Source organism: Nerophis lumbriciformis, linkage group LG38 (assembly GCF_033978685.3).
Source record: "Nerophis lumbriciformis linkage group LG38, RoL_Nlum_v2.1, whole genome shotgun sequence".
Lineage (NCBI taxonomy): Eukaryota > Metazoa > Chordata > Actinopteri > Syngnathiformes > Syngnathidae > Nerophis > Nerophis lumbriciformis.
The window spans coordinates 10,685,646-10,701,088 of record NC_084585.2 but is presented as its reverse complement, the minus strand read 5'-3'; the positions used below and the strand labels follow the sequence as shown (position 1 = coordinate 10,701,088).

At 40.3% G+C, this 15,443-nt stretch overlaps 1 protein-coding gene across 3 annotated transcripts in view; it reads right to left on the bottom strand.

Annotated features, from left to right (window-relative positions):
• Positions 1–3,444: 3,444 nt before the first annotated feature.
• The window catches only part of LOC133578156 (inactive dipeptidyl peptidase 10-like), a 140,949-nt gene continuing 128,950 nt past the window's right edge, over positions 3,445–15,443 (bottom strand). For all 3 annotated transcript variants that reach the window (XM_061932348.2, XM_061932350.1, XM_061932347.1), the window contains exons 24-27: positions 14,667–14,725; positions 4,474–4,546; positions 4,290–4,363; positions 3,445–4,203 (exon numbers count right to left, since the gene is read on the bottom strand). In XM_061932348.2, coding sequence (XP_061788332.1) covers positions 4,072–4,203; positions 4,290–4,363; positions 4,474–4,546; positions 14,667–14,725 — 338 coding nt within the window. In that variant the 3' untranslated portion in view covers positions 3,445–4,071. The remainder of the gene's footprint in view (positions 4,204–4,289; positions 4,364–4,473; positions 4,547–14,666; positions 14,726–15,443) is intronic.

Here is a 15,443-nt window from a genome sequence, read left to right as displayed (position 1 = left end):
TTTTTTTTTAATACACATTAGGAAGGTGGCGACTTGTCCAGGGTGTACACCGCCTTCCGCCCGATTGTAGCTGAGATAAGCTCCAGCAACCCCCCGCAACCCCAAAAGGGACAAGCGGTAGAAAATGGATGGATGGATACACATTAGGAGAAAGAAAACAAAATATTGAGTGTTACTTTCGATCATATTCACGTTTTACAGAGTTAGTTTTTTAAATAAATGAATAAATAAAATAAATCAATAATAAATTAATTAATATAAAAATGAATAAATACATCGGTTTTTTTTATAAATGTAATTTTGAACTCATTCAACAATTTTAATGCATCAAGTAGTTTTATCATAGTTTTTATTTATATATTTATATTGACGTATTTGTCACAATAGCTAAATGCTAAAAAGCCACTCAATAAATGTCAATGTTCTAATTATTTTTGGAATAGATAGTCTTTTGTAAAGAAAAAAAAGTACATTTCTATATGTACAAAAAAATGTGTCGTTATTTTCAAATATTGAACACAAATAGCATTAACCCCCCCAAAATAACATACTGGAACTTCACACATATCGTTAGCATTGATTAGTGATATTTTAAATACATTTAAATTTAAGTATCAACGGGTTCTTTAATAGGGAAACATGTAAATAAATCCATAAAATGTTTACTAAAGAGGTTGTCATGGCAACCCCTCTCCACAGTCTTCCCCATCACCATACATTTTTGTCCTGTTACATTAAATATGGCGTACACTGCGGGGGAAAAAATTGTACTTGAATTAACACAAGTTGTGCAGTTTATAAACTATTCTGGACTTTTTATTTTTATGACGTGTGTTGTTTTATCAACCGGTAACAATAAAACACTTAATGAAACGTACGCACATCACAAATAATGAGAGGCTTACGACACCAGGGCGTGATACATTCTGCATATCAAATCAACCACGGCCTGTATTAGAATTGTACACAGAAAACTAATGGAAATACAGCAAATGCCACAAAACTGGTACCCACTAACCAACGTGTGTAACTTTTCACCACGATACACATGATCGCAAGATTTGGTACGTTTTTGAGTATGTTAGAGGCAATAGTAAATCATATTAATAATAATAATAGTAATAGCAATAACAATAATAATAGAATGGAACAAACAGAAAAGTGGAAAAAGTATGGCAGCTCTATTTAGACATTTAAAGGGGTCATGTTCATTTTAGGTTGCTTTTAAATATAGTGTTTCTTTTAATAAAATACTCCATGATTCCCAACTTGTGTATGAGGTAAAATGTGTCTTCTGCCCCCTTTTGGCCTAAACACACTGATACCACAGCCTGATCCGTCGACTGTTATTTATCATTTTAATATCGTCACATTGTGTTTATATTCTGTTTAGAATGTGTAGTATTTTGTAAAAATATTGTCTTGTTTTATTTGAATTATAATCATAAGGAAACAAATTAGCTTTAAAAAAATGTTAGGTAAAAAGTATCCGTATCGGACGTCTATTTGCTTGATATCGGAACAGTAGGTTATCACCCACCCCAGCTTTTGTCCTGTGATGATGTCCATTGTGTCTCTTCTCATTTGTCCATTCGGATTGAGTTCCTTTGCTTGTTTGCATCCAATTACCGTAATTGTGTTGGGGGTTTGCGCCACATGAGCTTTTTGTTCGATCAAAAGAACATTTCACTTCCTGTCTGCTGCAGGCATCACTTAATAGACTTTATCCCCTCTTCTTGGATGGAGAGCAGTGTTGACAGATGAAAATTGACAAATTATCCTATCGGAGGCTTAGAACGATTGTGTTTTGAAGAAAATTATCGTATCTGCGCGGTACTCATCGGCCACAGTAAAACAAAACTTTTAAATAAACTAACAGCACTTTTGGAAAAAATAAAAACGCTGCCACTTAAGGCACGTGAGCCAATGCACAACATTAAGTGCAAGATGTATCCTGTTCGTGTTTGCTAATAGATTTGTATTAAAGGGCTCCAAAAATCAGACATTATGGGTTTTGTTTTAATTATTGACGATACAGAGGGTGAAATTATCGTACAAATGCGATAATATTGCATGTCTGGCAACGCTGTAGGGAAGGCAAAATTCTTACAGTAATTAAATTGGCTCAGGTTCGTAGTTTAGATGCTTTCTATTTAACAACATACAGTACATACACAAAAACATAATGCCAAATATGTTAATGTAGATAAAGTGCTAAGCAAAAAAACCAATAAATCACAAAGCTAGATTCACATCCTGAAAACAATTTTTTATATATATATTATTTTTCATGGTCTTACTATTGGTGTCATCTCCAGTAGGTCTGGTTTAGTTTGTGCCTCATTCCCGTGACTGAACATTAAGATCATGTCTACATTAAGCCGGATAACTCATTAAACGAATAATTACTTAGCCTAAGCCCCGTTTCGGCCACACTAAATCATTGTTTAAGGTCCCCCTCCTTGGTTAATTTTTTACACTCAATTTTTTAATCTCCGGCTCTTAGCTTTGTATGGACTCATTGGTCGTTTACAAACTGAGTTCGGAGAGGAAGTGACGTCAGAAAGAACGCTCCACAGCCAGCTTCATAATAAAGCGGTTTCGTAACTCGGAGCTAACCACTGGAAATATGGAGGGAAGACATCCAGACATGCCCGTGGTTCTCCTTCTTCTACATGTACAGACGCTTGTGGAAATCACACATGAATACCTTAAGAGAAAACGATTGCAGCTATTTGGGATACAACACTTCTCAGACGGCAAGAGAACTTTCCAATGTCCAGGTCAGCTGTGCTTTGTATTACCTGGCCGTCGAGGGAAGACTACGGAAAACGGCGAACTTCTTTTGGGCTGGCAAAGCAGACTGTATCAGTTATTGTCGCGGACTCAACGTCTAGGTCCAGAGTATAAAGTCACCAAAAAGGAATGGACAATGAAGGTGAAGGCAAAAGAGTGAGGAGTGTCCTGACCAGATATCTAGATCCCTAGACTGATTGTTGTAAAATGTTCTTTGTCACATTTTGTAGTTTCACGTATCCGATAAAGATTTGATTAATTTATGATGTCTCAGGTGTGATTCACTAAAATAGGGGCCCACAGCACACTGGATTCCAGTTAATTGAAATACCACAACACTGGATATTGTTCAGATAAGTTACATTTAAGAACTTGAACACAAAGCAACACTAGAGGTGACTATGACGTGTGCATTTTCTATGCATGCGTACTCGGGAAGGAGGGTGGTCTTAAACGAACATTGTGTGTGTGTGGACACGGATAAGGTTAGGTGGGATTTACCCTGGAAAACCTTAGTGCAGAAGGGGCCTAAGGAGTGGTTAATTTATCCAGGATTAGCTGCAGTGTGCTCAAGCGACCACCAGGCAGCATCTGTGAGCGGATAACAAGTCTCTTTCTCTTTCGGAGAAAGATACTGCACTTACAGTCGATGTTTGTATCGATCTGCCCACCCGTTCAAGAGCTCTGTCTTAGCAGTTTGCTTTGCTTTTTAGTATCCTCCAACGGTGTGTATCGTAACATGTTTACCTATTCCTTGTCTTCCAGTGATAATGGTAAGAAAAACTGATACGGTTAGGTGGGATTTACCCTGGATAACCCTAGCCGGCTTAGTGCAGAAGGGGCCTAAGGAGTGGGTAATATATCCAGGACAAGCTGCAGTGTGCTCAAACGACCACCAGGTAGCACGCCGAGGAAAAGCCATCGTGGTGCGTTCTTCACCCGAGGGATGAGGCCAAAACTAATCCAGACCTACGGTACACAAACAACAGAAATACTGACACCAAGTAAAAACTAAAAAGCCTCAGTGACAGGCAGAAATCTACAGTCATTGCACAGCTCTAAGATGGCTTCAAGCCTCCGGCAACACTTTGTCTCATGTCTGCCATGACAGAAATGATTTGGTCTTAGTCTGCACACGAGGACGCATCTAAGGACATAAAGCAAAAAAAAAAATAAACACAACCTGATCTTTGAAGTCATCCACTTGTCGACCAAATATTAGGCTACATGTAAACACACGCTCATTTCCTGTGGCGTTAACTCCCCGCCGACCCCTCACTCATCCTCGGCGTGGCGGTCCAGTAACGACGAGGCCTCCAGGAGACATCCTCTGAAGTAACCAATCAAAGAGTGCATCAGTTGAATCCGGCTGTGCCTCGACAGGAAGTGGCCTTCGTCGGGGTAGATCTGTCCCAAAGTGGAATCGGTCAAGTTCAGGCGAATGTCCCACCAAATTTCTCTCTGTCGTCCTTTTTGTCTGACATGTGTGGTACCTGCATCGTGTAGTTGGCTCCCACCCGGATCAAGTGCTTGATGAGCTCTGCCGAGTGCTGGAAGTTAACGTTTGCTACAGGGGGGGGGAGAACACACGTGGAGGATCACTCGCAGTTCAGTGAATACACAACGGCCTCTATGTCGAGGCACTGGCACAAAAAAAAAGAGAAAGTTTGCGCCTACCGTCAGCGGTCCCATGGGCTAGAAACAGAGTTCCTCCCTGCACACCTTTCATTTCAGGGAGGACTTTGGACATCTGCACGGAAATAATTCAAGTTAAAAGTTAAAGTACCAATGATAGTCACTAGAGATGCGCGGATAGGCAATTATTTCATCCGCAACCGCATCAGAAAGTCGTCAACCATCCGCCATCCACCCGATGTAACATTTGATCAGAACCGCACCCGCCCGCACCCGCCCGTTGTTATATATCTAATATAGACGATGCAAGGCATTAGTGAGGTTATAAAGCTTTTGCCTGTTAAAGAAAGGAGACTGATCCAATGCAGCACAGACATTCGCGTGCCACGCTGTCACGACCCAGACGCACACCAGTGCGCAATTATATGGGAGCCGCGCTGAGCGCACCTCCAAGCGCGTCTCGCTGCCGGCGACGGCAGGGTATGGGCCCGACGCTCCAGCGCCATCCATTTTCAGGGCTAGTTGATTCGGCAGGTGGGTTGTTACACACTCCTTAGCGGGTTCCGACTTCCATGGCCACCGTCCTGCTGTCTATATCAACCAGGGTGAGCCCCACCCCTTTCGTGAGCGCACTGCGCGCGGAGTGACCCCTGTTACGCGCCCCCGGCAACAGGGGTGGCGGGCAGGTAAGCTGCGCGGGCGGAGCGCGCGGAGTGACCCCTGTTACGAGCCCCCGGCCACGGGGGTGGCGGGCAGGTAAGCTGCTTACCTGCTGCGCGTGACGCCGGCCGCGGCGAAGGCGGACGAGGCGGGGTGTCGGTGCGGTGGGCGCGGTGGTGACCCTGGACGTGCGTCGGGCCCTTCTCGCGGATCGCCTCAGCTACGGCTCCCAGTGGGGCCCTCTCGGGGGAAGGGGCCTCGGTCCCGGACCCCGGCGAGGCGTCCCTTCTCCGCTCCGTAAAAGTGTCCATCTCTTTTTTTTTTTTTCTTCTGTTGTGGCATATGCTGCAGGTGCCTGCTTGTTTTTCGTATGTGGGTAACAACATTTAACTATGTATATATATTTCCGGATTGGTTTAACTGCCACCCGCCTGAATCTATTTAAAATCTAATTTTTTTTTATTTCAACCGCCCGACCCGACCCGACCCGCGGATAAAATCTAATTTTTTTAAATTTCATCCGCCCGATACGCGGATAATCCGCGGACTCCGCGGTTGTGCCCGCAAACCGCGCATCTCTAATAGTCACACACACACTAGGTGTGGCGAAATTATTCTCTGCATTTGCCCCGTCACCATTGATCACCACCTGGGAGGTGATGGGTCCCATTTTTATAGTCTTTGGTATGACTCAGCCGACTGGTTTGAACTCACGACCTACCGATCTCAGGGCGGACACTCTATAATGTGATTCGTCGTGAGGCAAGGGTGTCAAACTCATTTTAGATCGGGTGTCCACGTGGTGGAAAGTCTACTCCCAAGTTGGGCCGGACTGGTAAAATCCCGGCACGATAACTTATATTTATACTTTCTGAATAAATGATGTGATAATGTTCATCAGTCAACTCATTGGTGTTAATTTCCAATCTATCAAGATAAAACAATTATATCAAAATCAAGTTACAGTATGTCATTTATGTAGTTTGATCATTTTCCTCGACTGGTGCACTAACATCATGTGGTCTATTTTTTTTTTTTTTTACATATGTAGCATCATCTACAAAGATACAAAGAATTGCTATTGCGACATCTAGTGGACACATTTAGAACAGCAGTTTCTTTCATTCAAAAATTTCGGCTCATTTCTATACTTTGCAAACTCATCCCGCGGGCCGGATAAAACCTGTTTGTACGTTTGACACACCTCTGTGGTGAGGTTTGGCTCCAGCTGATTACAACTGCAGTGGAACCCGCTTATGTCAAAACCATAGGACTGGCTTAGTCACATTGACATAAGCGGTTGTCGACATAATAGCTATTGCTTCCACATTCACTTTACAAAAGGGCGGTATAGCTCGGTTGGTAGAGTGGCCGTGCCAGCAACTTCAGGGTTCCAGGTTCGATCCCCGCTTCCGCCATCCTAGTCACTGCGGTTGTGTCCTTGGGCAAGACACTTTACCCACCTGCTCCCAGTGCCCCCCACACTGGTTTAAATGTAACTTAGATATTGGGTTTCACTATTTAAAGCGCTTTGAGTCACTAGAGAAAAGCGCTATATAAATATAATTCACAATTCACAATTCACAAAAGGAATTCAAGCGGCAACTATGTGTTTTAAACTTACAGAATGAAACGCTTGTTGACATGGTTTTGTGCATTTGTGCATGTTTTGTATTTGGATTGTTGTGTTTTCATGATATCTCATTCCACTAACACGGGGGTCGGCAACCCAAAATGTTGAAAGACCCATATTGGACCAAAAAAAGACAAACAAAAAAATGTGTCGAATTAAAAGTCTTATATAAGTGTTATAATGAAGACAACACATGATGTAAGTGTCTATATAAGCTATATTAGCTTACTATCAAAATATCTTTAGGTCTTATATAAGTGTTATAATGAAGACAACATATGATGTAAGTGTCTGTATTAGCTATATTAGCCTACTATCAAAATATCTTTAAAAGTCTTATATAAGTGTTGTAATGAAGACAACACATGATGTACCGGTAAGTGTCTATATTAGCTATATTAGCCTACTATCAAAATGACTTTAAAAGTCTTATAGAAGTGTTATAATGAAGGCAACACATGGTGTAAGTGTCTATATTAGCCTAATATCAAAATCAAGGTTCAAGGTTCAAGGTTCAAGGTTCAAGGTTCAACTTTATTGGCCCCGCGGGGAAATTTGTCTTGGGCACAGTGCATCATTGCTTTCTTAACATACCCAAAAACAACAGAACAAAAACACAAGCACAGACACAACCACAACCATACAACTAACATTTAAACATCAGAACATGGAGCTTGATAGACATAGGTGGCACTTTGATGTAGGCATAAAATCTACAGTATGGAGATAAAGATAAAGTACCAATGTGCATTGCACTAGAGCTCATGGATAAAGTGCTGTGTGCTAAAGTGCTTAGTTCTAAAGTGCTATGTGCTAAAGTGCTATGTGCTAAAAAAGTGCTAACCTATGTATTAAAATTCTATTGCACATTGTTGGTCAGCTTAATGGAGGCTGGGACAAATGATAATTTAAGGCGGTTAGATTTGCATAGTGGGACCCAGAGTCTTCTCCCTGATGGCAGGGTTCCATATTCAGGAAAGAGTGGGTGTTGTGAGTTGGAAATAATTTTCTTAGCTTTTTTCCTAACTGCCTGCTCATAGATGCTCTGTATAGGCTCATATTCTTTCCTCCCTACGATTTTCATTGCCGTTTTATGCATGCCGGCCAGTTTGCTTTTTAGCTTAACGGTTAGGTTGCCAAACCATGAGGTGATCCCGTATCTAATGATGCTCTCTACAATGGCACGGTAGAAAATCATCATGATGTGGCTGCTTACGCCGTACAATCTTAATCTTCGCAAAAAATATAGCCTCTGTTGCAGTCTATTGCACAGTTTGTCAATATGTGTCTTCCAGCAGAGAAGATTATCAATATGAACCCCTAAATATTTATATGAGGATACCTGGGTGATTTCCTGATTTTTGATGACCACTGGCTCATGGTCAGTCACTTTCCTCGGAACCAAAACCATTTCCTGTGTCTTGGTCACATTTAAAATAAGATGGTTAGTGTCACACCACCTAATAAATAGGTCTATCTCGTCTTGGTACACAGAGGGGTCCGTATCCTTGTGTAGAAGGCTTAGGAGCACGCTATCATCCGCAAATTTCACCATATAATTGTTAGGGTGCACAGTCCTACAATCATTGGTGTACAATGTAAATAGTGTTGGTGATACAACGCAACCCTGTGGGACGCCTGTGTTGCAGTGTTTGGTGTCTGACAGTGTTCTGTTGACCTTCACTTGCTGTGTTCTGTTTGTTAAAAAAAGAGTGGAACCATTTGATCAAGGTGGAGTTTACACCCATGTCTTTGAGCTTCTCTAAGAGTATGTGAATTTGCACTGTATTAAAAGCTGAGCTGAAATCAACAAATACAATTCTAGCATAAGCTTTTGTGTTTTCAAGGTGCTTGGAGATAAAATGCAAGGTGCAAAGGATTGCATCATCAGTACTGCATTCCTGCTTGTATGCAAACTGGTACACATCTAAATTTGGCTTGACATCCTTCATGAGCAGTGACACAACAAATTTTTCAAAACATTTCATAACAATCGATGTGAGAGCTACGGGACGAAAGTCGTTGTTTACCGTGACACCGGGCTTTTTAGGCACTGGAGTTATAATTGACTTCTTCCACAGAGCTGGAACAGTGTGAGTGTTAAGTGACTGTTGGAATATTGGACACCATGCTGTAGTTAGTTCCTCTGCACAGCTTTTGAGCAAAAAGGCTGGGAGGCCGTCAGGGCCTGCGGCCTTGCCCGTACGTACTCTACTAAAGAGACGGCGGATGCTGGTCGGGTCGACTTCCAGGCAGCAGGTGTCATCAGTGTCTGGCAGGGACTGCAAAACACTGTCACACTCCTGAGAGAAGTTTTGACGGTCGAATCTCAAATAAAAGTCATTTAGCTCATTTGATTTTTGCTGCTCATCCAGGGTGATGATTTGTTTCTTCGCAGGGTTCATATTAGTGACTGATTTCATTGTGTCCCAAAGTTTTTTTGTATTTGACATTTGGAGATTATGTTCCATTGTTTGCCTATGTTGTTCTCTTGCATTATAATGAAGGCAACACATGTTGTAAGTGTCTATATTAGGCTACTATCAAAATGACTGAGTCACAGCCAGACACAAATCTGAAATGTTGAAATTGTAATATTTATTCTATATTGGAAAACATTATTAAAATGAAGGTTTCTCAGAAGGTGAAATAACTCCTAGAAATGACTGTCTTAGAATGTCCAAAGGTATAGATGTGTGTGTCCAAGTTAAATGGATATAATGGATTTATTACAATCATTGCAAGCTGGGTAACGTTTGCTGTGGTCTGGAACAACATGGCACACAATCAACTATCAGAAATGCAGCCACTATTACATCCAGATAATGTGTCATGAGACATGCAAATACAGAGGACATAAGTAAAGGACATTTAGAGCTCAAATATACCTACAAACAAGGCATAATGATGCTAGCCTAAATAGCATGTTAGCATTGATTTAGCTTGCAGTCATGCACTGACCAAATATGCTTGATTAGCACTCTAACAAGTCAATAGCGTCAACAAAGCTCACTATTGTGCATTCACGCACAGCATAAAAAGTTTGGTGGACAAAATGAGACAAAGTGTGGCAGCGTCTGAGAAAGTTGTACAGGTAAACCAGAACTATTCAACTGGCGGCAAAGCTTTTCATTTGGCCCGCCGAACATCACCCAAATAGGCTTGATGAAACCATTAAAACTAGGGTTGCTCATGTAGGCAGTTCTCCCGCCACCCGACAGAGGGCAAGAGCGAGGCATGTGTGTCGAAGAAGACTAGTTATTCGGGAAAAAAATCAAAATAAATTGCAAAAATCTGACTTTTACAAACGACTGGACAACAAAGTATGATTTTTTTTTTACTCGAGTCGTTGGTTTTCTGGCGGACCTTTTAAGCCACGGACACATTGATCCAGACAATCAGCGACAATGGCAGAAAATCCCAGCGCTTAAAGCTTCATCACGAAACTTAGTCAAATACGTGTACGTAGATATAGGACTGTGGAGGGGAGTGTGTACATACTTGCCAACCCTCCCGAATTTTCCGGGAGACTCCCGAAAATCTCCCGGTACAACCATTGTCCCGGATTTCTCCCTATTTCCAGACGGACTTAAGGCACGCCCCCTCCAGGTCCGTGCGGACCTGAGTGAGGACAGCCTGTCGTCACGTCCGCTTGGCCAACCAAAAAGTAACCACAGAACACTATACCATACAGTGTTCTGTGGTTACTTTTTGGTTGGCCAACAGTTTACGTTGTATTGCGCACCCTGACGGCAAGTGTGGGAGTCGGTTCTGAAGTATGAAGTAAAGAGACGTAACTTCGTCACCTCGCCTGGTTATTGACTCCAACCCAGAATATTACACTGCCCATACCTTTCTCTAGGTTTCTCATAGTCATTCACATCGACGTCCCACTGGGGTGAGTTTTTCCTTGCCCTTATGTGGGCTTTGTACCGAGGATGTCGTTGTGGCTTGTGCAGCCCTTTGAGACACTTGTGATTTAGGGCTTTATAAATAAACATTGATTGATTGATTGATTGACCTATGCTCCTTTAAAGGCTGTGCTACTGGCTGCAAAGCATTGCACTTTCAAATACAACAATGAGTAGAGAGGAGTGTTATGTGTGTGTATATGTGTAAATAAATGAACACTGAAATTCAAGTACCGTATTTTTCGGAGTATAAGTCGCACCTGCCGAAAATGCATAATAAAAAAGGAAAAAAACATATATAAGTCGCACTGGAGCCCGGCCAAATTATGAAAAAAACTGCGACTTATAGTCCGAAAAATACGGTATTTATTTTATTTATATATATATATATATATACATATATATATATATATATATATATATATATATATATATATATATATATATATATATATATATATATATATATATATAGCTAGAATTCACTGAAAGTCAAGTATTTATTTTATTTATATATATATATATATATAATAAATAAATTTATATATATATATATATATATATATATATATATATATATATATATATATATATATATATATATATATATATATATATATATAAGAAATACTTGAATTTCAGTGAATTCTAGCTATAAATATACTCCTCCCCCCTTAACCCCGCCCACCTCACCCCCCCAATCTCCCGAATTTGGAGGTCTCAAGGTTGGCAAGTATGAGTGTGTATGGCCCGGCTTCGAAGCCCAGCTGGCAGGTGAGTAGATTGCCCAGCTGGGGCAGGTCGTCTAATCACCTGTCGCCTTTATCAGCAGCGTCCGAGGCCATGAGGGGAGAGAGAGAGCAGATGACACACACACACACACACCTACACACACACACACACACTGGAGAGACACGTGAGAGACGCACGCTGGAAAGAAGCTGGAGAGACTGAAAAGTCGCGAAGCAGAGCACTGTCGCTGTGCGTAAAGGAAAATAAAAGATTGTTCAAACGGCAGAGGAACTGCAACTGGGACTTTTGTTTACTGGATTAAAAATCAGATCAATCCTGAAGATGTCCTGCAGTAGTGGAATAAAGTCTCACAAGTGATCGGCTGTGCAGTGGAAATGCACACAACATGCAAATACTAGAGCATGCTTGTGGTAAGTGGGAAACGTGTCTTGGAAAGGTCACTGAGGGACATTTTGAAAGCGGCCTGGCCTTTGAAAGCGTGCAGTCGCCTGACTGGAAATGAAGGCGCACCGTGAAATGGCCACCAAACGGGCGCGTCCCTCGGGCTTCTCTCCCAGTATTCACATGCATTGCTCGGCGGCACCAAGGATGGAAGCTAAGTCTCAAATCACCATGCAGGGCGGGCTTCCATCACGGCGCAGACAGCTGTTTCACGACCTTTGTCCTTTCGTTGTGAGGACGGGATTGATGCGCCACTGATTATTAACCGATCAGACTGTGCCCAGTCTTTGGATGTCACTGAAGAGCAGCTGCCACGACAAAAATAGAGCACCCTGACCCAATTCGACGTAGCCTACTTAGAAGAAAACTCTGACAGCAACCTTCACTTAGAGGTCAGTCTGGAATTTCCATTTTTAAACAAATATTCTTTTCAAAAGGGTATATTTTCCTCTTGGACCTGACACTACTTCCAAGTTCTTCGGGGCCCGGGCACCCACGTGGGATTGACGGTGTTAGAATAATTGTTTCTAAATTATCACAAACACTTTGTATTACATTGAGTTCCTGACAAGAAGACAAAAGCTGTCTTTGAAACCTACCAAGAGTAAGGCTCGTAAAACTCCACTGTGTAGTGGGGGGTGAAGCAAGATGAAGGTGTTCCTGTGTTCTTTCATGTATGGTAATCAACAGAAGGATGTTGTTCTGGCCCAAGGACTTCAGAGCAAAGAGATGACAGGATCTGCCCAATTTCCAGACCACCTCTTTTTGAAGTATTTTACGAACTCTTTTTGAACTATTTTATGGATCTCTTTTTGAAGTATTTTACGAACTCTTTTTGAACTGACCTTTTCTGTGAATTGTTTACGACCTTTTCTGTGAACTTTTTGAGACCTTTGTCATTTGGAAACAAAGGTGGCCATATGGTTGGGGTGGGTCCAAAATAAAAGAAGGAGGCATGCAATCTTTTGGCAGAGCGTGCTGGAGACTTTACAAGGGTACAGTGTGTCCAGGCGTTTCTCCCCAATTGAGTCTGAATTCTGTCTGTTTAATTCTTTGCCTCTTGTCTTGTTTAATAGATGTCATCAGTGTTTGAACCTGACAGGCGGCAACTTTAATTACTTTACATAATTTACAAAAAATCAATCCTGTTGTTAATTTAGTGGCGTGTTTGGTCCGTTTCACATATTAAAATAGTCACAAATCAAATAGTCTATAATTAACAAAATCTAACCAAGGCTTTATTGTGCCCGATAATAAACTAATGACAAAATCATCTTGACTTTGAACACCCTGCCCACGAACGAATGAAGCACATACTTAATCAATCAATCAATCAATCAATCAATCAATCAATCAATCACAGTTTACTTATATAGCCCTAAATCACCAGTGTCTCTCAAAGGGCTGCACAAGCCACAACGACATCCTCGGCTCAGATCCCACATTAGGGCAAGGAAAAAACTCAACCCAACGGGATGACAATGAGAAACCTTGGAGGAGACCGTAGATGTGGGGAGAACGTTCTGACTTTAATCACAATATTGACAATTTTTTTGTTGTTCTTGTAAAATAGTGACATTTTTTTAGTAAAATTATGACTTTTGTCATAATTTTGCCAAGTAAAATTCAGATTACTATTATTATAATATTGACGCAATTTTTAAGTTTTCTTATAAAATTGCAAATTTTGTTGAGTAAAATTACGACACTTTTCAAAAAATTGCCAACATTTTAAGCTTTTCTAGTAAAATTGCGACTGTTATTGAGTAAAATTCCAACTTTTATAATAATATTGCACAAATGTTCATTTTTTCTTGGTTTTAAAAGTGCTCCCCTTCTGATCAACATATGAAATAACAAGTGTGTGTAAGAAATTTAAATGTGCCCACTTTGGCCAAAATGTAAATAATAAATAAATAAATATGTATATAAATACATACTGTAATAACTTGAAGTAAATAATGAATGATTAAAAACCAATTACAAATTATTTTTTTTTAATTAAATTTTTTTTTTTTTAAAGCAGTCTTTTTCTCACAATGTATCGACTGTTTTCTTATAAATTGGGAACAATTTCTCATATTCCTTCTGTTTCTGTAATATTGCAATATTTTCTCGTAAAATTATTACTTTTTAATGCAAAATTATTACTTTTTAATACAAAATTATAACTTTTAAATGCAAAATGGTGGCGTTTATCATATAAAATTCTGACTTTTATCACAATATGGCCAATTTTTTTGTTGTTCTTGTAAAATAGTGACATTTTTTAAGTAAAATTATGACTTTTGTCATCATTTTGCCAAGTAAAATTCCGATTATTATTATAATATTGACACAATTTTAAAGTTTTCTTATAAAATTGTGAATTTTGTCGAGTAAAATTACGACACTTTTCATAAAATTGCAGAAATTTTAAGCTTTTTCTTGTAAAATTGCGACTGTTATTGAGTAAAATTCCAACTTTTATCACAATATTACACAAATGTTCGGTTTTTCTTGTAAGATTTTGACTTGCATTGAGTAAAATGACGACTTTTATTGTAATACTGCCAAAATTCTAGGTTTTTCTTGTGAAATTGTGACCTTTTTCTTGTAAAATTGGAACTCATTTTTCACAACAATCTTTTTTATATTTTCATAGTATGTATATATTATTAATGTTGTAAATACACATCTTTATATATCTAGAAAGGGTGGTCCTAAAGAGGTAGGCATTTTTCAGAGGTCTCAAAAAGGTAACAAATACAATAATGTATGCATGTGTGTGTGTGTGTGTGTGTGTGTGTGTGTGTCAGCGTGTGTGTGCATGTGTGTGTGTGAAGGAAGCGTCTCACTTGATATATGTTGTCCTCTGTCGAAGGCAAACCAAAGTAGCGCTCTGAGAATGCAGAAGCTGCAAGAAAGAAAGGAGAATGTTGTGTTTTAGATTTTTCCCAATGAGGAAAAATGTGCTCCATGGCACATTCTAAAAATACAACTACACCAAATAAAAAAACATCAACATTGGGGGTAAAAAGAAGAATGACAGGTTAAAATGTTAATGTAGTGAAACCTGTTTATGTTGACGACCATCTGACCGCTGCAATGACATAAGCGGTTTTCGACAAAACCAAAATAAAAACTAAAAACTAGGCTTGTACGGTACACCGGTATTAGTATAGTACCGCAATATTAATGAATCATATTCGGTACTATACCGCCTCTGAAAAGAACCGGTCCACCACCCTCCCGTCGTCGTCACGTCGTGTCATTGCTGGTTTACGAGCAGAGGAGCGTGTTCAGCAGCGCACACACACAGAGTACTTACAAGCAGACACAGTGTGTAGACAGAAAAGGGAGAACGGACGCATTTTGGCTTAAAAACTAACGATAAACGTGAAGTTATAACACTGAAACACCCTCAGGAAGAGGTGCTTTAAGACATGCTAAAGTCCAGCCGCTGTCTGCAGTGTTTTAGCTACTTCTAAATCACTAATCTTCCCCTCCGTGGCGACAAATAAAGTACGTTTCTTACAAGTATTATTATCACTGGAGGACGAGGAATAGATAAACATACTTCACAACACACCGTAGCTGACCAGCGTCAAAATGTAAACAAACGCCATTGGTGG